Source organism: Echiichthys vipera, assembly GCF_963691815.1.
Source record: "Echiichthys vipera genome assembly, chromosome: 14".
Classification (NCBI taxonomy): domain Eukaryota; kingdom Metazoa; phylum Chordata; class Actinopteri; order Perciformes; family Trachinidae; genus Echiichthys; species Echiichthys vipera.
The window spans coordinates 6818038-6842821 of NC_139839.1; the positions used below are offsets into that span (position 1 = coordinate 6818038).

The 24784-nt window shown below is 40.6% G+C and overlaps 1 protein-coding gene across 1 annotated transcript; it reads right to left on the reverse strand.

Moving 5' to 3' along the window:
* Window positions 1-20182: 20182 nt before the first annotated feature.
* On the reverse strand, window positions 20183-24245 carry mrpl22 (mitochondrial ribosomal protein L22; the record flags this gene model as incomplete). Its single annotated transcript, XM_083926610.1, has 7 exons — window positions 20183-20438; window positions 20934-21003; window positions 21249-21326; window positions 22116-22181; window positions 22695-22830; window positions 24074-24116; window positions 24221-24245. The coding sequence occupies 7 exons, from the start codon at window positions 24243-24245 to the stop codon at window positions 20230-20232; spliced, it is 627 nt and encodes a 208-aa protein (XP_083782736.1). The 3' UTR covers window positions 20183-20229.
* Window positions 24246-24784: the final 539 nt, after the last annotated feature.

Here is a 24784-nt window from a genome sequence, read left to right on the forward strand (position 1 = left end):
CATAATGGATAGATAGATAGATGCCCCCCACTTTAAAAATCAGTTTCCTTTAAATTTCCACTGCCACTGCATTGACTTAATTCCCAAGAGCATCTGATGAAGAGAACAACCAGAAAAGTCAGCAGAGGCACCAGATTCTCGTCTTTTGACAGGCATTGTGGCTGATTGGATTGTCTGTATCAGCGTGTCGGCAGCCGAGAGGCACGATGGAGACTCTGAAGCTGATTAAAGGCTGGCGCCATCCGCTGCCTCCTAAACAGCTTGTGACAGGCTGGAGTCTAGTGAGCTTCGCGGAGGCTCCTGCAGGAGACTGGAGGTGCCATTGCTGCTTAGACTGTGTGTGACAGGAGCAGCTTTACAGGACGGACAAAACCCACAGAAATCGATGGATGCTCAGCAGCGGCAGCAGCATTGCAGTTTTGGTTGGTTGCTGCTGTTGTGATGTGTGCTGGTTAGCTGCAGCCTGACAGCTGATCTGACTGTTGTTAGCTGGTGGTTTGGAAAAGACACAAAGGTAGAAATAAAAACTAGCTCTCCAGAACGTCCTTTTCAACCTTAGAGGACTATCCGTTTGGTTGAATGGCAGACCCACAAACAACCGCCTTAACGGTTGCATGCAACAGTAAACTTAGAACAAGGAGTGAACTAAATTACTTTGTTCAGTACAACACAAAAGTCCCTCTCAGCTGAAAACAAGGTTATGGCTGTAAAGATATTCAAAGGCAAAAATAACAGGTATTTTCACAGATTCAGGGAGATGTCAGAGCTGTTACTTTTTGACATTTGACATTTTGGTTATCAAGATAAAGCACACAGCATTTCACCTTGCCTAATCATTTATTTTTCTCTCCATTTAATCATCATTATACGCTGAGCCACGGGAATTACTCATGACTAGCACTAATACCGGAGGAGCCCTTACAAGTGGATCAGCCAAAGTATTTACTACATATACAGTATTATAAGCAACCTGAGGGGTGTACTGCTAGCAAGATTAGTGGGTTTGCGAGGTATGTTAGCCAGAAATTTCAATGTTACAAATGTGGCTTGGTGAGATCACCATGGCAACTTACCTGGTCCAGACCAGGTTTTGTTCAGAATTCGGGTTTGAAACCAGCTATAAAGCATCTTTCACCAATCAACCAATGGAGATTCTCAGCTAAGGGAATATGATATGCAAACTTGTTGAGCTGTAACGTTAAATTATGCCATTGAACGAAGCTGTGTAATAATAGTAGCACAAAACTGTTTGAATCTCGTTCATGCATCCCGTTGGTGCTGCTTAAAATCTGAGCAAGAACTTGTTTCAGTTTGTTCCCAAGTTTTTTATTGCTCTCATCGAACTCCTGAATTTCTTTGTAGTCTTCTCTGGCCAACAGCCCAAACTAGCTATAAAATAAACCTTCTATAAAATCGCAGGTAACATACATTTAGTTGCATAAAATGCAGTATAATAATTCAAGCCAGAGTGTTACCACTCTGGATTATATTTTTTTGCTTCCTGATTTGTCTGCACTACTGCCATATTGCTTTGATTACAAAATTGTTTAGTCCATCGCTATTTATCCCAGATAATATTCCATCAATAAAATTAATTTAACTTTGATTTCGCCAAAAACCAATTTGATTTCCACATTTTTGAACATAATGTTTGAATATTCTGCATCAAGAGCTTCAGTGAGAAATATACAGTAGGAATTGAGAGTGCGTTTAGCTGTAAAAAAAAATATATAAACACATTTACACAATTCATAATTTTCTGCTAGCATTCCTCTCTTTTCTTATTTGTAGCAACAATGTTGCTTCCTGTTGTAATATTTTTTTCATATGCTTTGTAGGCAGCATACGTTCGGTCCGGTAGTAGATTGAAATAATGCATACTTTCATGGGAATGCACACAGAGCCTTAGAAAGACATTGTGGGTTAACTAAGACTTATATAACCATGATTGTGGTATTCAATATCTATGACAGGGGCTTTAGGCTTTGCAATGGAGAGAGCCTACTCTGCTGAACTTGCTTCGTAGTTCACCCCTGTTTGGGCTCCCTGTTTGTTTTGGTTCATTTTCATCCATTTGATATTAACCATTCCGGTACGAGCTACTGTAGATTTTAAATGTTATCGGTACAGGTACCACTGAGAAGGAACTTTTTCAAAAATTTTCTGTTGGAAGAACCGCAGAGTGCTATCTCCAAATGTTTTGTTGTAAAGGTCCTTAAAGCAAATCACCCTGCCACAACCAGATCCCTGCAAACATATACTAATGTTATACTAAAAGACAATGCCCTGGCTGAATGCAACTCTGGTGCTGTGATTAACAAGCAGTATGTGAACAACGAAAATGTCATTAATGGTGTTAAAGACAAATTAGGGCTAAATGAAAGCAACTGCAATACAATATAATGGGTTTAAGTAAGCTATGACCTCTCTGCACGGAAGCAAACTTGCTGTGGTGCAGAAGTGGTGCAGTTGCCGTGCAGTTAAATAGGTTAAATGTCCGATTTTAACAATGGCTGCATCTCAATAGTGAAAATGTGCAAGGTGACAGTGCAGGCCAGGCCAGACAAATGGCCATTTTGCACAAACACACAGACTTACGCTCAGGGTCAAGTGTAAGAGAGCCACAGATCCATTATCGAGATCAGCCTGCAGAGGATCCAGGTGTCTAGACGCAGAACACATTACATGATTAAGGAGAGTTACGATGCTGCACAGGTTGAGTGTGTAAGTGCATACCTCTGTGTGTACGTGCGGTGCAGGTTTCTTCAGCAGCAGCGGCTCTCAGATGAATCAATCCCCAACCATCCAATTTAGACTGTGGGGAAAGGGTGCATCGATCCGGGGCTAGGGGTTTTCCATACACGGTAGTAGCCCCCCCCCCCCCAAAAGAAAACACTCCCTGCATTGGTGCTGCAACAGTGACTGCAGAACATCCTGTAACACACACTATGCTTCTTCATTGTTTTCACCACGGATGAATGTTAAGTCATCTCTGAACAATTTCTCTCCAAGGAAGCATGTGTTGAGGCTGAACACAAAGGGAATTTTAGAGGTTGATTGATGTACTAAATCACCAGAGAAATACATAAGTGGACATAGATACAGCATAGCACTAGGTGGCACAGATTGATGCAAAGATGCACCCATGCAGGTGTAATTTAATCCTTCAAATTCATTTTTTTCCCAATCCTATATGACTTTACTGTATGAATGATGAGAGTAAGAGGTAGAGAAACAGAATGAAGTTGGAGTTACTCGTAGGTTTAGCTAGAATCTGACTGCACAACAGGTCCTGAAATTTGCCTCAGCTTCAATCTGAATGCAGTGCAACTGACCAGTACGAGAGCATGTGGTCCTTTGTGAAATATTGCCGTGTCAGTAATTTAATGCCATAGTTGTGCAGATTGTTTTTGCTTTATTTCCTACTGTTCTGAGATCTCCAAGACTGAGATTTGTGCTGCCATCACAGTACTTATAAATGATAAACATCACAATGATGTCTGTGTCACTTAAAACACCAAAAAATGTATTGAATAAAAATCTGTGTCATCCACAGTTCCTTGCCGCAAACTTTGGTTTCTGTCACCCAGTGTGAGTTGATTGGTGGAGGCAATTTGTATCGCTGCAGATTCGGTGCATTTGAATTAAATGAAATTACACACTGATCACACTTTTGTAAAGAGGCAAAATAACATTATGGAGACAGAATAAAAGAGGGAGACAAAGAGGAAGAGATTCAGGGAAACCTCAGAGTGGGGAGAGAATCCGAAGCACAGACTGAGTGAAGGACTAGGGAAGGAGAGGCCGATATCCCTAAAGAGATTTGGTTGAGCCCTTGTTGAGCGGCTCCACATGTCTGCGCAAATGATGACAAAAAAAATAATGCCTGGCAATCAAACCACATATAAACCTTTACCACTCTCAAGCTTTGACATTAAAAGACACCTCGGAGTAAACATTCCCCCGTATAACCAATATAACCAACGCTCTGTGTTTATGACCCTGTTGGTACTGTATGTCTTACATGTTGATCACCATCAGGTTGTCAGAAAAATAAATCTCAATCTGAGCCTACCTCAGTCTATGTGCACGCTCATTGGTGTGTTTTACAATCAACTACAAGGATCTGAACCTCACCCCCATTGTTGCACACTGAGCTACCAAATGAACCATTACATAGTAAAGAAAAAAATACCAACATTGCCATACATCAGCAACATGACAGAACCCACTGCAGGAATTTATTCAACTGGCCAGCTGTTGAACATGACAAGCTTTAGTTCTACCATTGCTACATCAAAAACAAGTGTAGACAAATTCAAATGTAACAGATTCCCTACCAGGGAATGAGACAGCTGTTGATAATTTGACCAACATCGACTTAAGACTCAATGAAGTAAAAATTGGGAGGCAGGAAAATCATTTTTTTACACAGTGCCTAGTGTTTCACACTTCTTCTCACTGCAGTCATTCTCCAAAAATGTCATACGAGAGAGCGAGAGATGTATGTTTTTGGGCTACCATGACTGGGGTATTAACACATCACATTTAAAATGCTGCTTATAGTATAAGTCAAATGAATACAAGATCATAGTCAGATGCACACATTCACCTGAGGCCCGTTGTTTTTTACATTCTCTTTTAAGCAGTGATTGCAATGAGAGAGTAAAGTGAGGCAGTGAATGACTGACATGCATTGAAAAGGCCACAGATTGAACCCATGGTACACACAGCCACTTCATTCATGGTTGACCCTATCAAACAGAAGAGCTATAATATTAAAAAAAATCTACAATTGTACATGGTATCCGGCTTTTAACTCTGACGTAACACTCTTTTAAAATACGATTTCTGGCTCCGCTGAAACAAAACAGACAACATCGGCCGAATATGTGAACAATTACAGTCACCTCTTTCGTCAGTTAGACATCTTTTTCATCGATAAGATATAGGTAAAATGACAATTATGTTGTTTTTTTTAAAACTCAGATCTGTCCAAACAACAGGGAACACGGCACTGTGACGCTGTGGAAATAAGAGGCTCGGAACGGCTTGGACCCGGAAAATATATTTTGAAAAGGGGACGTCAAGTCTTAACAGCAGGATACAGGGGATCACTTTTTCTTGGCATTGTAGGCTCACGTACTCGGGCCTTTTTAGACAGAGACGATTTAGAAAGGAAACACAAAAGTGGCGTCGCGTTCTTACTTTTTATTCCACGTTTAGAAGAGCGTCTTTGGAGGGAAATCTGTGTGCATACGCTGACGCAAAACGGTGTGAAATTCTATGTAGTATGCACGTGAGGTGGCCAGGTGGTACTGTGACGCTCGGCCACACAACACCACAAAGAGCTAGCACATTCATAGACACTTCCTTATACTTCTAATAGCGGAGAAGCAGGAAGCCGTACAGTGCGACAGGGATGTGCAGCCTCCCACCACCTTGGCTCCCACCAAGGTGACTGGAAAGTCTGAGTAATGGAAATAGTCCTCTGCACATGGATGTTACGTAAACGCGTACGTGGCGTGAGCAGATCAGAGCACACTTTTGCGTTTTTACTCCTTTATGGGGAAACACAACAATGGAGCATTAGAAAGATTTCCACTCTGGAGGGTGGTTTTACTATTTTTGCGTTTTTAAGCCGCAGAAACTCTGTCTAAATAAAAGGCACATCTGATAGAAAATTTGTCTTTTTCATCTTTTTCACATCATTAGACTCTGGTGTGTTAAAGCAGGAAGAAACCTAGAGCATGCAGGGCAGTGGCCCTCCAGGAGCAGGATTGGACACCCCTGAATTAGAGACAAGCTCAAATAGTCAAGATAACTGTGTACTGATAGCCTAGATCAGGGGTAGGCAATCTGGTCCTAGAGAGCTACTGTCCTGCATGTTTTAGGTTTCTCCCTACCCTAACACACCTGAGTCTAACAATAATCAAACTGTGACGAGCATCAGCTGCTTGATAACGAGCACATCATTAGAATCAGGTGTGTATGAGCAGAGAGAAACCTAAAACATGCAGGACAGACGCTCTCTAGGACCGGAATTGCCTACCCCTGGCCTAGATATATGTCATGATTTATTATTGTAAATATGTTTTTATTCATTTTATTAAAGTTGATTTTCTATACACAATGGTTAATTAAGTGAAATAATATGGCATCATGACAGAAAGTCAAATAAAATCATCTAATTTATGTGGGGTCAGTGTTACAGGAACTCTGGTTAAGTTGCCATCGTAACTGAGCTTGAACTATGCTCAACTTGATTTATGGAACCAAAAAAACTGAAAGAGTTAGATTTACTGAAATAATCCTTGTTTAAACTTGCTTTATGGAGCAGCTTCAAGTCATGGATTGGGATTTGAAGCTTGTGTTATAGACTATAAAACATAGAGGTAGTCTTTGTGATGAGGCTGGCCGAATTAATCCAAAAGTCTATGCTGGTGACTGCACCCACCTGTCACTCAAAGCAGCATGTCCTGAATTATGCATAACTTTACGCCTTAATATAAATTAAACCACTATTCGGGGTCACCCCTAAAACCAACATAACCGAATCAAACAGAAGGGAAGCAAGGGAGAGTGACAGAGTTGCAGCTGTGGCTTAATTAAACTGGGAACACCAGGCCCAGGTGTTCTATACTACACCAATAAGCCAATCAGTCAGCTGCAGGGCCAGCGTATCACAGGTTAGTATCAGTGCTGTGTCCCTGCGTAACCCTCAAACTGGCTTTTTTTAAGGAAATATGATCGTCATTTCTTGTAAGTGCTCAGCGGCAGAGTTTGATTTGAGACAGCACTTATTGAATGTACCGATCGTGTCAGTCAGTCACTCACTGCAGTGTGCGATTTCGGACACAGCACAGGTCTACAGGTCACACGGGTTTTCTTTGAAGGTAATCCATTACAGTGTCCAATGAGTCTGCTTTATTTTGATATTAGATATATGTAATCAGCAAACAAACAAACATGGATTTGGACTTGAACTTGGCATGACCCGGATATTTGAATATAAATTGTTCTTGCATCCCAAAATTTGCTGTCGGTTGGCCAACCGTCAAATCTCCGACGTTGGAGCATCTTTAGCATCTGCATTGCTTCAGGAGACTCTTGGGGGGGACGGCGATTCAAGGTTCAAGACTTCTTAATTTGTCCCTGGGGAAATTTCTCTTGGACATAAAAGGCTGCCACATAACAATACATACACAGACATAAAGTGCATAGCACAGAGAAGTGCAGACGTGTGGTGCATTCAAATACATGAAACCCTCATTTCACATCTTTCTTTTGAGATTGACTGATAAAGGGATGAATGTTTTTATACCTATTCAGACATCCTCTCTGTATTTGATTGGAGCCCTATAGTGTTTACCTGATGAGAGCAGTTCGTATTGTGAATACAGGGCATGGGAGGGTTCTGCAATGATTTCCTAGTCTGTATAGCTCTGGTCTCAAAGAGCATTTGAAGGGAGGGGTGCTCCCTCGCCCCCATCACACTAAGATGCACAAGACAAGCATTACACAGCTGAGCTAGCACAGGAAATAGCTATTGTCTCCACTTAACTGACCTCATTTTGTACATGGCAGCCATCCCTCAAGAGTATCCAGCATTGTTCCCCCTCTCTCTTTGCCCTGTGGCCCTTCAACCGGGCCTTGTCAACAAAAGTTATGTTGAATGGGGAAAAAAAACACATTTCGAACAAAGAGGCATTTTTACTAAGACAAAATTTGTGTTTGAAATCACATGATCAACCTAAACACAACGTTTTGAATTTTATCTCTGTTACTTCTGGAAAACATGCTGAAGAAGTCCACTAAATGCACCCTCAGTAGGCACGTCTTGTGGTCAAACGTTTAAAATTGGGCTTATGTTCAAGTCTTTATAATACATCAAACACATCATAAAAATAAGAATGCAAATAAGTTGACAGACTTGCATCCAACAGTCTCACCAGCTTGTTGTCCTTGAGTGTCCACAATCTGCTAAAAAGATGAGGTTCATTTATCTTTTTAAGTGGAAGAAACATGCTGAGATGTTTTGCCGCTCGCAACAAACCCCAACCTTCCCCCAAAACAAACTTGCCTGCAATATTTCCAAACCAATTAAGGACATAATTGATGAAACCCAGCACCTGTATTGCCAGAGCAATCACCAGAGAGGGGACAGTGAAAAATGTAGCAATCAAATTAATCAAGCAAAAGGCTCAGGCCAATTACTCACACCCCATCTAGAATGTAGCACTGCTTTTGGAGAACAAGTGATAGTTATCATTAAATTAGGAGATCAGCGGCTCAGGCTGTTTCATCAAGTGGGACCTTGATGAACCGTGGGCCAGGACCTGCATTTGTCATGGGCACAGTGGCAGACAAGAAAGCCCATATGTTCGGTTGTTTCAGAGGAGTCGAGGAGAGGTGTTTGGATAATGATTAATGAAAGTGCGAGTGACTCTGCAGCAGCTACACAACAACAACATCTGGTCCTGCATCAAGCCCTTGTGTACATCCAGGGGAGAGCAGTGGTAGTCCTGTAGGTGAGCACGCACGCAGCCTGCAGAGTTAGAGAACGTTGTTGGAATTAGAGGAACATTTGTAACTGTGTCATTAATTCCCTCACCACCAGCAATGGCAGCAGTAGTGGGAAAAGTACCCAAAATCTATTCTAATCTTTCTCGTATTAGAAATTATGTATTGTAATTTTTGTCTCAGGGGTGGGGACAACCTTAAAATCATCATCAGTCTTAACAGTTGTGTCATTGTATCACTTGTAGAGATAGATAGCTTATACTGTACCTTTCAAGAAAGTTTTAAGTTGTTTATACCGAAATGAGGAACAAAAAGCAGGATAGAATGATAAGGATGAGGATAATCAAGACACTACATGACTAGAAGTTTGTTTCAGACACATTAAAGACGTTTTCCTCCCATAACAATACAGGATAATGCTTTGGACATTAAGCAACAGTTTACATCACCCTTCTTAAAGTAAAAAATACTATACTAATTATACAGTAGCTCCCCCATCAGGCTAATCACATTATGTTCTTAGACACTGGAACACAGTGAAAGCTATTTAAGCTAGCCATTAATGGGCCCACAACATATCCCAGGAGTCTTAGCAACAGAAGCAGAGGCGATTCTGTTGGGGGCCCTAGGTAGAACCAAGGTTCTTCACCAGCATTCATCAGCATTATGTTATAAATAATCTGGCACATTTTCATTGCAAGCTTTGCGCATTGTCACTGCTGTAGTTTAAAGCTTGTCAGTCCTCAGGGCCCCCCTACTTGCCAGGGGCCCTAAGCAGCAGCTGCTTTGCCTGCTGCCTAAGCCACTTGCTAGCTGTATTTTTAATTTCTCCTGTTTAATGAGTGTTCAATACTACCGTGCCAGTAAAGTTATAGTAATGTGTATTAGACTGTGAACATAAAACTCCAGAAGCTTCTCAGAAAGACTGCTAAAGGAAACTTATGACAAAACAATACTGAAAACCAGTGCATCAGAAGGGAATCATGTAATGGAGCCATCTATACCTGGCGCCTGAAATGTCACCTGAGAGACCATATATCATACAGAAAGTTCAACATGTACCCAGATGAGTACAGAATGATTCACTATGAAAAAAAGTACACTAAAGCTTTCAATGTTTTGACACAAGAAAGAAATTTGATCCAGATTTTGCCTCAAAAATATGTTGCGGATAGATATTGTCATGGCTTCTTCTGATGCTGTATTATAAACACTTTCTGTCACATCGACATGTATTTAATGCCAAAATGTTCGTCTGCTGTTGTTCATGATTCTGTATTTATTGTATTGCGGGTCACTGCAAAGAAACGAGTGGCTCTGTGTGGACAAAATTTGATTAAAGCTTGTATTGCAATGGTAAATAAATGGTGGAAGGCTGCCGGTGCATGAAGTGAAAACAAAGGCCGGACTAAGTGTACTGGAGTGTGAATGGCATCGTGCATTTCAATCGAGTGAAGTGGTGGTCGAGCTGGGTGAAGTGGCAGCAGTGCTGTCTGTGGTGCTGATTAGTCTGGACGTGTGTTACAGATCAGCTGAATGGAAACAGCTCTGATGGACTGTGTGTAATAAACCATGATGACCTCCTGCTAATCTACACACAGTCACTAAAGCATAGACAATGGATGGAAAGCTGCCCTGTCGCCACTATGTACCTGCTTTGGTCATGTCAACTGCAAAATGCCGCATTATTTTACAAAGAATATTGGAAACTGAAAAACTTCATGTCATCACTGTATCTAATACAAAGAGATAATAAAAGACAAAAATCAAATTCGCCACTTAATGATATTAGGCTTGTTTTCGCGGTATAAATGTGTCATTGCGTGGAAAAAATTCTTACATCCATTCTGGTTGGCCTAAAGTTGAAAGTTATTAATTAGATGATAAAAATAGGTGAGCATTTAGTTGCTACAGAGTGAGATATTCCCCTCAGGAGTTGACTAAATATAATGGACCTACATTTGTTGAGTCACCAGAAGCATGAGTCCAAACAGAAGTCCACGTTGCATGACTGAATGAATAACGGTCTGCTAATAACTTTAGGGCATAATGTCCAAAACTCCATGTCTTAATGTTGCAATGTTCTATACTGCTGGCTATAGTCAGAACACATATCATCAAAGTGAACGCAGGAGTTTTATTTTACAATATTTAGTAAAGCCTTGTTAGATCCTTCAGAGTAGCTGTAAAAAGCATGCATCATCACAGCAGCACATCAGGGAGAGGGTTCATCCTCAGATATCTCATCAAAACAGGCCACGAGACATCTCTTAATCCAATATATCGTGAATACATAACCCACATGTACAGGTACTCATCAAGCTCAAACGTTTGAAGTGTATTGGGTGCACAGTAGTGGCAAAGATGTGATACATCATCTGCTTAAAAATCACCATGGTGACTTTTTAACAGTAAAATATTGCAGATGATTTTGTCTGATTTGTTATTTCCAAGTACTTGTGGTTTTGTATATGACAAGGTTATACGTTTTTTTCCAGCACATAAGTACAATAGAGGTGAATAGAGTTGTTGTTGTGCAGTACTGGACCAGTAAGTGTTTGTTTTGTAGTAAAGATGCTTGGCTTTTTATCCGCCGATAGTTAGTTTTATCTCGTAGTTTGAGTGATGAGGTCCACCAAAAGTCTGCTGGTCAACACAGATACCACAAAAAGCAAATTCAGGCACCAAGTGGTTTCCATTTGGTTTGGATTAGTTTCTTATCTGTACTGTACAGATGGATACAGTGCAGACACATTTAAATTTTTGTCATTTTTGATTCATGAGGTTCGCAAAATTGGCCCGGCTTGGACACCAGAGACACACAATCCCATTATACTGAATCGCTGATTGTGAACTACATTTGGAAATGTGACTAATTCCCTTGTTTTTTTTTTGTTCTCTTTTTACAGCTCAACTGGAATAGGAACAAACACATCATTAAATCAGTCATGTCCCACTGTCATCGTCATTATGAAACTCAGTTTGATGCCAACATCTTTCATTAAAAAAACATGCGCCATTCGGGGCCCAGAAGTCCCTCAGTACGGAACTATGACGCTAATCACGGCCACAGTGCACGCCGAGACCAGGGAAAACTGCTCTTTGCTTTAGGTGTGTTTCCAAATAATACCATTAAAAATAATAATTGATGAAGTTGGCTCTGAGCAAAGGCACTTAGCACTTTAAAAGCCTTCCGTCGTCTTACAATACAATTTCCAAATCAATATTTCATTAACTGGATAGAGGTGCAATGTTCCTTGTTAATAAAGAAGGTTTGGCTCAGCAGAGAGTTAACAACATTTAGCTTTACTGAATTTAAGGCAGGGAGGTGGGCAATTATGTTCCAACTGGCCTTCACTCACACACACATAAACATCCAGTATATTCTCTGCACACACGCGTGCCTGGCCCTCCCTTGATTGTTTCTGTGTTTATGGAGCGTTTTATGACCGAAGAGCCTCTGATCTCTGGCGTCGCCTGGCATCAGGTGACTTTCCCCGCGGCAACGGCAAAACACAAACACAAGCTCCTCTGACTTTGACCCTAATTCAGATGACAGAGAATGTGCAGCTGCCACGCTAACAACGCTTTAAATGCGGGATGAAACTCAGGACAGAATTAGCTCACAGACAGACTGCGTAGATCACATTTAAGGAGCTGATTTGAATTCAGGTAGTAAGGCAGATTTATGGCCACGATTTATGACCACTAAGAATATTCCACCCTGATTGGCTGGAAGGAGCGAATAAGCACCCAGCTGCAATGGCCCCATCACCCTTCAAATTTTATATTCAAAGCTAAAAGGTTACTTGTTTCAGCTGATCTTCACTTATCTGCTCTATCTCATTTGCTTGGTACTTTTATTACGTTTAGACTGAAGATGGTGCCTTTTAAATACCTGATGTCACATAAACTGTTATCAGAGTGACAGTTTAACACTGCCTCTTCACACTCCACATTTGCCTATTGACTTGAGATAAAAGTGCAGCAGAGAATACATTATGGGGAATGTAGACCTAGTATTTGTGTTTGTGAAGGCATTTTGAATGGATTGCATGTTGCTGTGGTAATACCTTGGTAAGCAAAACAACATTGGCAGAGGTAAATTAATGAACACTCTCAATTTCATTACCTTAGTGATTCCTCAATTTAATTTACCATTTATACAAACCTCTATTGTGAAGACCTTAGAGGAGACATATTATGCTCATATTCAGGTTCATAATTAAAAATTAACCAGTTATTTGGATTTCTAAACTACCTGTACATGCTCATAAACATGTCCCATGGTCTGAAAATACCTCTATTCACTCTCTGTTTTAGCTCCTGTCTCTGTCCCCCCTCCCAAAAACGCCAGTCTGCTCTGATTGGTCAGCATTTCTGGGTCTTCCACATCTGTGCTTTTGCCATAATTGCTGCTGGAAAAATGACTGTAATGGCACCCTAGCTGCACTACCTGTATAGAGTGTGGTCTATACCTAGTCTGTAAAGTGTCCTGAGATAACTTTGGTTCTGATTTGGCACTATACATAAAATTGAATTGAATAACTGTACAGAAGTGCTTACAGCCTGTTCAAAGAGAACGTTTCTGAATGCAGAATGTTTGCTTTTCTCTATGGATTGAGCATTTTGATACATCCACAGTATTTATATAGCACCTCGACACACATCACATAAACACAACATCCCTTGTTTGATTAATAGGTTTTATGTCATCCTTCTCTCTAGATCTGTTGATCTACTATACCGACCATTAATTGGAGACAAACATGGCAAAGAAACTAAACAAAAACCACAGTAGATGCACGCCCTAAACTGTGATGCTGAGAAACCAGCAGCAGAACAACTGTTTGAATGTAAAATTACATTTGTACTTTCTCTTTATTTTCATGAACATCCATTAGAGATGCCAGCAGCTTTGCCAGAGGCAGGCGAGTGGCAGTCTGTCTCTTAGGTAATTCACAATACATTACTGGGAGCATTAGTATGCAGTTCTAAATTCAGTTGACTCAAATGATCCCAAACTGTAATGTTAAAAAGTACAACTGAGTACAACGGATGGTCACTAAACAAGAGTTAACTACCGTCCTGCATGCACAGGCAGAAAAAAACAGGTCCATAAAAAGTAAAGAAAAGTAGTGTGCGAGTACTTTGCCACCTGCCACATCATGTAGTCCTCTACATAGAATTCCCTGTGTAGTGAGTAGAAAACGAGGGATACAAATGTTCTCTTTTCAACTTACTTTTTGTAGTTGTTGGGGTTGTTGTTTTTTTTTAATCTGTGCCTTTATGACTCTGCAAAATGCTTTGATTCAGCTCCGGTTAGATGTGTGTGAGAGATTCACTGTGTTGTATTTTGGCCTCAATGCAAGTGCAGGGGTGCTTGTCATTCAGGGCTGTGTGCCTGGACATTTCATTAACTATTGTACAGCTGTAATGAAATATTGGAATGCACACACTCAGTATCAGAATTGCAGAAAGTCAATTTTACTGTAACAGTGTTTAATAGTTATTTTTTGTGTCAGCCTGCTGCACACCGCTCTGCTCCGCACGGCTCCGAGCTGAGCGCTGCAGCATGCGTGACAGATTGAAATATTGAAATCCATCTTGATGAATTGAAAGACATGCAGCGCACATAGCCAGCATGATTGTGCCAGATTGGTTTCTGTGTCTCTGGTTTCATGTGGGATGTGATCCGTTGGAGGAGCCTGCAGTCTTGTTAAAGGAAACCGTCCTCTGCGTCCTGTGAAACGTGACACTCGTGTTGCTGCTGCTAGAGCATCTGGCATGAAGTTTGGAGCAGGAGGATTCAGATGTGATGCAACAGTGACACCCAGTGCAGCTACAATACAGAGGTACTCATATCACCATGCATTTACTCTGTGATGGGTCGTGAAATCCTTCATAGAAATTACTAACAACATGAAAACTATCACTCATCGGTAATATCCTTGTTTCCAATCTGAATGTTATGTTTTATTAATAGGAGCATATTAATCTTCAGAACAGCTGGTGGTTTGCATTTGTATCACCTCCGCCTCCCCGTGATCAAAATCTTCCGACACTTTAACCTTCTTACCTGCTGTATCAAATTAATTTGCCAACAGTGATCAATAAAGCTTCATCACTTTAATTCTCATGTACTGTATCTGTTCCCAGTAGTGTCTCCTCTCTGAGTTTCATTAGAGGTTGTAACGCATTAAGACAAAGCAGAGCAGGAAGGTTTGAGGATTTAAACACAAGAAGAAGAAGAAGAAGAAGAAGAAGAACAAGTAGCATCGGTGTGCTTAAAACAAAGTGCTTGTTAAAATAATAAGAATACCTAATATTCAACACTGAAATCCCGAGTTTGTGTCCAACAATTCTTGTAATTTTACAAAAAACAGACAGTCTGAACACATCGAATGGTCAGATGTGCTTTCGCCACGTCTTCTCGCTCTGACATCTCTCCATTAATTGCATGTATATAGGTCCTGTTCGTGCATGTGTGTGTATTTCGGGCCTGTTTGTGTGTAACCTGAATAATAACAGAGTGAAACAATTGGATTTCACCTCTCTTCTTCTTCAAGTGTGGTCATTCAGAACAGGTAAGAAAGGTTTTTTGAAGTACAACCTTTTGCCAAATGTGACCTAGATTAGTTGCAGAAAATGGATGGATGGATGGATAACAGTGGAGAAATGTATTACGTTGCAACCATGGTATACAAAGTTTCTTTATTTTCTGTGAAAACAATTGGATCGCATAGTAGGTCAAATGAATTTGAGATGAACATCATTGCTATAAACAAGAAGGAAACTGCAAACATTTTGCATCCACCAATCAAGCATGGCAAATTTGATGCTCTAAAGATCTAAAAGATCAACATTTGAGTGAAGTATTGTGTTGAAGCGTGTGATGAGGCCACCGAGTATTATTTATATACCGTATTGTCTTTCCAAAAACAATTCAACTGAAATATTGAACTGCAACAAGAACAGACAAGACTTTAAGTATTTTTTCATCTTTTCTTGTGTCTAAAAACAGATGTGTCCCTGTCAGAGTCTTTTTTTTTTAGGGAAAAAGAGGTGAACATGGCTTTATTGGAGGCTGTCCAGAGAGCTAACAAAGTGTTTTGTATCTGGGTTTGTTTCTCAAGGGCAAAGCATCCAGCGGCGGCCAGCAGGCAGCCTGCTCTTTGGTGTTTATGCTGAAAATTTCATTTGGGAGCTAACACTATGTTGCGGCTGTTCTCTGCACACCACTACAGAGAGACGGGGAAAGTGAGGTGGGGGAAAAAATGGAAAAGTTAAAAGGAAATGAAGAACACCCTGAGGCGCTCCCCACAAACCAGCTTCTGATTTCTATTTGTTTCTCAATCTGAGCCCCCGCTGGGACGCCCCGGCACGTTGACCGACAACCGACATTAAAAACAAATGAAAGGAAGCACCATGACATCCCATTCTTTCATCCGGGTGTGTGTACATATGTGTGTGTGTGGCGGCACGGGTTGTGAAGTGCATACGCTTGTGTACAGGCTATTTGAATCTTTCCTTCCAGTTAATTCCCAACACTTGTGGCACGTTTTTTTGTCTTGTGGCCTGATGAGCTCAAGCTTGGGATGTGACGATAAATAATTCACTTCATGTAACAACTGAACTCCACCACGGCGTCCCTGTTGAGGGATGGAGGGAGGCAACAGAGAGGATAGGTGCTTAGTTTCTCATTTTTGATCAATTAATTATGTGAATCCTTATGAGATTCACAATGAAGAAAATACATGTTTCTCCACACCAGCGACTCTTGACAAAACACATTTGAATTCTGGAAAGGAAACGTGTGTTAGCTTTGCATGGAGGCTTGCAGTATGCTTGTGTGTGTCGGGAATATACAGTAGTAGTTGTTTTTTTTATGATTATATTTTTGTTAGTTTTTGTTGGACAACTGGTAGTGGTGAGACAGGCAGGAGCCCAATGGGAGAAAGAGGGTTGTGACATACAACAAAGCATACAAAAGCAAACATAATAAGTGGACCTTGAGTTGGTATTTTGTCCAAAAAAAAAAATAGTGAAAAATGTGAATTTTGAAGTTCTTCAAATGATTTACAACTATGGACCCCTTGTCATAAGGTGTGCACAGTCATATTTTCTGTTACTGTCCATTAGTTTGAAAATATGTAGCGAGACCACCGAGGTGGTTTGATGAAAAGTCACCAGTAAGTATGGGACCAGAGATGAGCGAATACACTTCACATTCACTCAAGGGGTTGTTTGCCCTCTCTTTAATGCACTCAGACACACACAGCATGATATTCACACGTGCATTAATCAGCAGTATCGCTGCTTCATCAGCACGATTCACCGAAACATGCTCTTATCTGACAGAGAGCCAAGATTGACCACAAGCCTATTGGGTTTATTGGCCAAAGCTTTGCAAAACCTTTTTTTGACTTCAATCTCAGTGCATATTTGTGTGTCTGTAGCTGCTGGGCGAAGGCAGTCATCTGTACAGTGCCCACAAATTGGTATAGACATTACACAAGGTGTGTGTGTGTGTGTGTGTGTGTGTGAGTGTTTGTGAGCGTGGGTGTGTGAGTGTATGCGCGTGTGTGTGAGTGTGTGTGTGTGCATTGCATGACTACATTTGGAGAGAAGGCAGGTGGTTTGTGAAAAACAAAGGTAAAGCAGTATTTTATTTTTTTTCTGTGGTAGGAAGACTTTTTGTAATGCTCTTGAATGCATCATAACTAAGTTTACTAAGATTTCTTGGATCCATTCAATCATCGAATTAGACTCGATTATCGAACATTAACCAATAAAACATGGATTTTAATGGATGCTTCTTATTCCTTAGCAGGGAAGAAATTTCACAATTTCTTTAACAACCTAATTTAAAGGATGAATTGTAACAATGACAAGACAAAAATGATGACATTTTGAAAAATGTAACCTGTTAATGTTAAAATAAATCTTTGCTAACATCATCATCAGATAGATACATTGTAAATAATTAATATCCCGCCAAACGTTTTCTGTATGTTTGTGTTTGAGCTCAGAGACGGAGGGAGGAGGAGATTGGGAGTAAATAAAGTCTGGGCGAGATAGAGGAAAAGGAAACCAGGAAGAAGATGAAACCTTTTGCTCTTTTCAGAAGTCGATGCTGCTTTGTGCTGTGGGACCCAGCCGGCCTCCAACCTGAGATTGAGGGCACATGTTTGCTGAAATTGGGGCCAGCGTGGCATTTTATTTGAAAATGCACTCAAAGCTGCTCAGAGCTGACAAGGGCTTTGGAGGGACATAGTGACAGGCAGATACACAAACTGGATCACTTACATCAGGAACAGGAAACCAAAGGCCAATTAGGGACAGCAGAGACCAAAGCTCTGGGCCCCAACAACACAACACTGAGACACAGCGACCTTTAGAAAATACAAATTCCAAAGGATGCGTTTTTTCGTATCTCCTCCTCAGTTTGTTTCTCTAAGGGTATTATTTATTATTTTCCTCTAAATTCAATTTATTAGCAGAATAACAGACTGTAATAATGAGATTTTTCAAGAGAATGCAAATAATAAATAGATAAGGACATGAAAGACACAGCGTTAAGCAAACATAATTACATTCTGCAGGAGATTTCGATAAGAAAACAAAACAACGAAAAGTTAGAAATTATATGAATAAGCAATTTACAGGTCTGTCCTCTGACATTAAAAATTGAAAGGTTATGTGATGTGTTAAACAAGTATCTTATTTTATATTCATGGAAAAAAAAAGTTTTTCGAGAAGCTTGCTGTTGTGACATCTCACTTTGAAAACAAAAACTCTTCCTCTTTTCGCCAGACTAAAGCCTCTTAGCCAAGCCAGTCACTACCAGCTTAGCGTTCCCTGTGTTTTATAAAGACGCTGAGGCAGCTCTGAAGATGTCTGCAGGCCAGTTCTTCACAGAGCCGCCGTCTAGTGAAGAGATGAAGAACAGTGAAGCTGTGACGGCATGGCAGACACATACTTAAGGCTCTATTTTTGCATGGCTGTGGTGCAGAAAAAACACTGAGTGGGATGTCTTTCCTTGCCTGCGTCCGTTTGGTGTTTTGGACTTGCTGTGTGCCGCAGTGATAATAGGAAACCAGAGGCAAACTACAACTTTGATGAAGAAGAAGAATTACTTTATTAAACCCACAACGGGGAAATTCGATTTTTTTCACTCTATTATTATTTTTCATGTTACACACACACAGGCTCGAAATACACACACACGCACAAACAGGACCTATATACATGCAATTAATGGAGAGATGTCAGAGCGAGGGGGCTGCCAGTGACCAGCGCCTCGAGCAGTTTGGGGTTCGGTGCCTCGCTCAACAGCACATCAGCATAGCACAGGAGATGAACTGGCACCTCTCCAGCCACCAGTCCACGCTCCATTCATGGTCCACACAAGGACTCGAAATGGTGACCCTCCAGTTCCCAGCCGAGTCACCTATGGACTGCGCTACTGGTGCCCAAAAAAACAAAACAAAAAAAAAAACAGGGGAGAGTGCAAACGCAGTCCCCCACTACCATAACTTATGCAGTTGAGATTCCCACATTTGGGAAATCCGCAGGGGTCAGCACAACAGGAGTGCAATGGCTTAGCCTCGCCCTGGGTGAACCACCTTCTTGATCATGGTATCTCCCCTGCCGGGTAAGTATGTCAGGTGATGTCAGGTCTTACAGTGGTTTGCATTAGCCAATATTCAGTGCTCCAGAGTTGTCTTCAATTGGTTAGGAGTAGTCTGTCGGGGTATAAAGGCCGAGGCGAGAACAAACCTTCTGAGAAATGTTTCAGAATGTCTGCACAATACAACATCGGTCACTTTCTGAGGCAATATGTAGTCCTTCTGAATTGGGTAGGTTTAGCTTACCATTTGCACCTGCTGCTTTCTTGTAAACTGTTATCTTGAAATGCACATTGGCAGTGGTGCAAACAAAAAGAACAGAGCGGGCATTGATGGTCTGCACTTGCTGATGCGGTGCTAAATTTCCCTTATTTCCCATTCTCTGTATTGCACCGCACACATCTACCAGCGGCAGACTTTCCTCCCTGCTCCAACTTTTTGTTCCCATTCCAGACACTTTCCAACCTTTTCCTCCCAATTTATATATTAAGAAATTCATTAAATCGTTGTTAATTCTAATTACTTTTTTTTTGGTAAAAATGAACATGTTTCCTTTAATGTCCTCACTAAGAAAAAAAAATGTGAAATTGATTTTTTTGTATTTTTTGTTTAGTTTCTCGGGGCAATAATAACAATCAATAGTTATTTTATTTCCCCAGTCTTTATATGTATACAGGCCTCTGCCATAGAGTTGAGACGTCCTCTCATTATATTTGTTAAACAGAATGCACTACGCCATGTACTGTTATAATGCTAGTGATATGTTAGTATGTCAACATGTCAATTTGTTGCCATGATCTGTCAGATCAAATTTGATGACCTATTGTAGAAATGCAATCAGTGCCCTTTCTTAAACATTGAAGGTCTTTATGATCCCTGTCTGAAGTCCTCATGACTGAGAACTGCATCACAGGCTGCAGTCAATGATATTTAAAATATTATATATGGGACAATAAAAATAACAAAAATGAGCATCAGTATAAAGGTCTCATTAATCATTTGTTTATTTACAGATGTCAAAACGCACACACAAACACAGTAAAAGGTACAGTGAAATATTGTCGTATCAGAGGGTCTACAGACTGTGGATGATGGTTCGGTTCTTTAGGCTCTGGACGTACTCTTTGGCCTGGTCAAAGCCCGTCTTCTCCTCCCTCTTGGGCGGCGAGCCCTCCACCAACTTGACAAAGTAGTGACAGTAAACTTTGTCCATGATGCCAAACATCCCCCGGCCGTGGTAACGGATTCGCTTCAGGTACCTCCCTTTGCCCGAGTGGGACTCAGCTGCAGGAGGGGAGACGGCCGGGGATGTGATTAAAGAGGGAGGGGATGAGATAAACAGAGAGAGAGAAAAGGTACAGAAGAACTCATTTAATTTGGAAAGGTGCCTTTGAGTAAAAACTGGTTAAAATAACAAAGATTGTGCCGAGTTTAGGCTCATCTGTAATAACGTCTGCAACCCCACATAAATTACTCATTCTGCACACCATCTAAATTCAAAAGAAATCGACCTGCTTCCCCTCCTACTAAGGTCATTTTCCCCATTCTGAAATTTATTTTCTTGTATTTGGCACAATGGGCGAGAGCATGCGATAACCAATGTTTTTCAAAGTTTAAGCTTTCATTTGCAGGTCTAAGTCTTTTAAAATAAGACACAAATCCAACATTTAGAGAGCATCTTCAACTTGTTTTTAAGCCATCCAGCTACCGCTGGTTATGCTGTATTAATAATATGCAGGTGTTCAGGCAGTAAAATCCAACAGTGCTGCGGATGCTTACCTACATACAGGTTGGATTTGTACTCTACATTGTGAACTCTGACCGCCATCTCCTGAGCTTCCTCAAGAACCTTAATAAAAGAAACAAACAGTGATTTGTGACATCCATAAATACACTTCTAATACATAAGTGTGTGATGGGAGATAATGTCAGAATAATGCATGAATTCACAACAAGTCAAATAATAAAACATGAACAGTGAAAATGGAAACATTGTAACCATAGAGCAATTTGTTTAACATTTATTTGTGATAAACGTGTCTAATTTGAATAAACACACACATCTTGGTCAATAGTGAACATGCAGCTTCTAACCTCTTTCATGATCTTCGCCCCTTTCTTGTCGTTGAACTCCAGCTGTGCAATGGCTTGATCGATGCTCATCCCTTTGATCTGAGGAGGACAACAAACAGTGAGATGAAACAACAAAATTAAAGTTTTATCCACAGCTGCTAGGACAGGTTGTTGCATTGTCCGAGGAACCCCCTATTATTTAGCTGCAGCACCATGATTGAGTCAATGCCAGAAACAACAGACAAGATTAGAAATCATAAGATTTGAAGGGTTGAGTGCTGGGATGAATATATCTGCTACCACTGAGAGCGTCGCAGGTTGGGATTTTTTGGGTCAATTTTTAAAAACATTGTTGTTGGTTTTTTGTGGCTAATTTAATGGTCTTCCTGGAAAGAATAACATTATTTCGCTAGATGTAAAAAGCAGTTACTAATGGCAATGGTAAACACACATTGCGACCGTGAACGTGACAATTACATTTAACTGCCAAAGAGGGCGCTAGAAACAAGGTATCTCAAATCTTACGGATTACAATTTAAAGGATTTATTTCGATCACAACAGAGTCGGTGATTAATGGAACAGCGGAAAGACTAACTCAGACACATTTGGTGAATTTTAATTTCCTTTTAGATCTGTTGACCAACTTTAAAAATAATCTGCTACCTAGCAAGAGTAGATATCATCAACACTGCTATTTTACCCCAAATTTTGAAACTTTTTCTCAGCTGTCATCAACAGGCGACCCTGTCAATGCCTGTATGATACAAGCATCACCTTCAAGTATTTGACTGATGTGATTGGCGCAAAAAAACTCACTAAACTGGCCATACATGATTTATTGAGATATGTTATCGGTACAGGAAATTCCACCCCTGTGTGGGTCTCACCATTTTGGCCAGGTACCACATCTTGTCTTTGCTGTACTTGATCTGCCTCCTGCTGTGGTAGATCTTCTGAAGAAAGAACAAAACAAAGAACACCAGAGCATTCAGATATTTGTAGAGACAGGAGCCAAAGAGCACAGTTTAAGGGCAATGTCAACGATTGCTCAGCTTACACCAGGGCTAATCTATTGGACCAGACCCGTGAGAGAATATTTACTGGCCCTTTGAGTAGGAGCCAATGTGAAAAAGTAATTAATGTCCGGAGTGGCCGATGTTGACTGCGGTCCTCTCTCGCATCTCAGCGCAACTGTCTCGCTTCAAATACCAGAGGCTAGGAGACTTGCTCTGCGTGCTTCCTGTAGACGCAACCACAATGCTCCACACGCTTCCAAATTAATCGAATAGCCCTGGCTTACATAAACAAATACAGTACACACAATACATACATAATCCATAAAGTTGTGGTTAGCATTTCTAAGAAAGTCTGAAGTAATGCTATCCACTCGGTTTTCTGCAGGTCACACCTGTGCGGGACCTCCTTTCTCTGTGCACTTCACATTATAAGCAGAAAGAAAGACTTACTGCTGGTCTGCGAGGTTCATCTGGTAGCTGAGTTGGATACACCTTCAAGTTCCTCTTCTCCCAGTATTTTGATTCCAGTGACGTGCTGGTGTGGAGACATGACAGCTGTTGAGGACCGCCACCCAGAACCTGTAACCTGTAGAGACGTTTAGGAGAGGGGAGAAAAAAAAGGCATTTTATTGCATGTGTCGTACCAGCTCAGACACTCATACACACAAAAAATGAGGCTCGTTGTCAAATATTAGTTTTATTCTGACCTCTAACAGTTTTCGGCCCATCTCAGAATAAAGTTTGTTTGTAATATGGTAAATGGTAAATGGACTTGTACTTGTGTATAGCGCCTTTCTAGACTTCTGACTACTCAAGGTGCTTTCACAGTGTTTGTCACATTCACCCATTCACACAGACATTCACACTGATGGCAGTGGACATTTACAAACCATCTAATCTAATCATTCACACCACGTTCACACACCCATGAGCAGCATGGGGAGCAATTCAGGGTTCGCTCTCTTGCCCAAGGACACTTCGACTTGCAGACCGGCTGGGGATCGAACCACCAATCTCTCGAATGGAGGACTACCCACTCCACCAATGAGCCAAAGCCGGATATAGGCAGGTTATATTGATGTACTCACAATGCCATGCCACACAAAAGACAAGGCCAGTTGTTTAGTTATTAAGATCCCCATTAGCGTCAGTCTATGACAGTTGCTACTCTTCCTGGGGTCTCTACAATTTCATAACTTACATTCGTTGGTTAACAAACAAACCTGCCTCTTATACAAATTACAATAGAAGTACAACATACCTCAAAAACATTCATACAGCAAGACAAAAAACAAAATGCATTACGCAACAGCAAATATAAACTCAAAACATGTATAATACATACGGTTGCTCTGTAATATATATTTTCAAAAGCTGATAGGAAAAAAAACATACTACTAAATAAAAAAAATGGTATTTGCTGTATAGCTTAGTCACTTTTCCGGATCCTTAAGGTAAAAATATTAATTATATATAATACAGTGCTCTAAAAGACCCATAGCATTTCTGCTATTAACGTTAAACCACCTGGAAATGTGACTGATTAATGCATTTTTTAATATTTGGACTTTTCTTCATAGTTGTAATTAAAAAAAAAAGTCCAATCACACAGTCGTTCAGTCTTGCTCAGAACATAAAAAGACGTGCTGTTAGCACACGCGCGCGCGCGCACGCGCGCGCACACACACACACACACACACACACACACGCACGCACGCACGCACACACGCACACACGCACACACACACACACACTAGCTAAAGTTACTTAAACCTGTCCACAGACATTTGTCCTTCCACACAGACAGTGATAGACATATACGCACTTACCTTGAGTACAACAGTCCAGATACATTCCTAATAAAAGCCATACCTAAAAAAATACAAGTATGTATCGGTTAAAACATCGTTAGCAGACAAAATAAATGTCATAACAAGGCTATTGTTCTGGATAATCAGGCTACATTTCTCTCTTACCGCGTCCTGTCATTGCAGTCGCCATGTTGGATTTTTACGACACTTGGGCTCCGCTTGACGGCAGTAAAGTTTTTTCTTTTTTCCCCAAAAAAAACTTTATTTAAAACAATAAAAACAGTAAATAACTTCTCGTAGGGATTTTTAATTTGCATTTCTCAGAAACATTATAACCTGTTCAAAGCGGAAAGGCGCTATTGACAATAAATTAAGGTACATACATGAATAAATGGAAATTAAATAAAGTACATAGCACATAAAAACATACTTTAAGGCAGGGCATGAGCCCCTTCTAGCTGTCAAAATAGGTTTTTACATTTCTAATAGGTATGTTTTTATACATCATATGATCTCTACACATAAATAAATCAATGTTTCTCGTATTATTCGTATTTTGAGACCCTATCAATAAATCACAGGCATCTTATTCACAACACCTTAACCGTCGTAAAGTAATATCGTTAACATATTTTTCCCGTCTTCATTTCGTATAAGAGCTATAATGTTTGGTTACAGATTATCACTTCTAAGTCGTCATAAGAGTAATGTGTTAAAGCTTTAAACGCT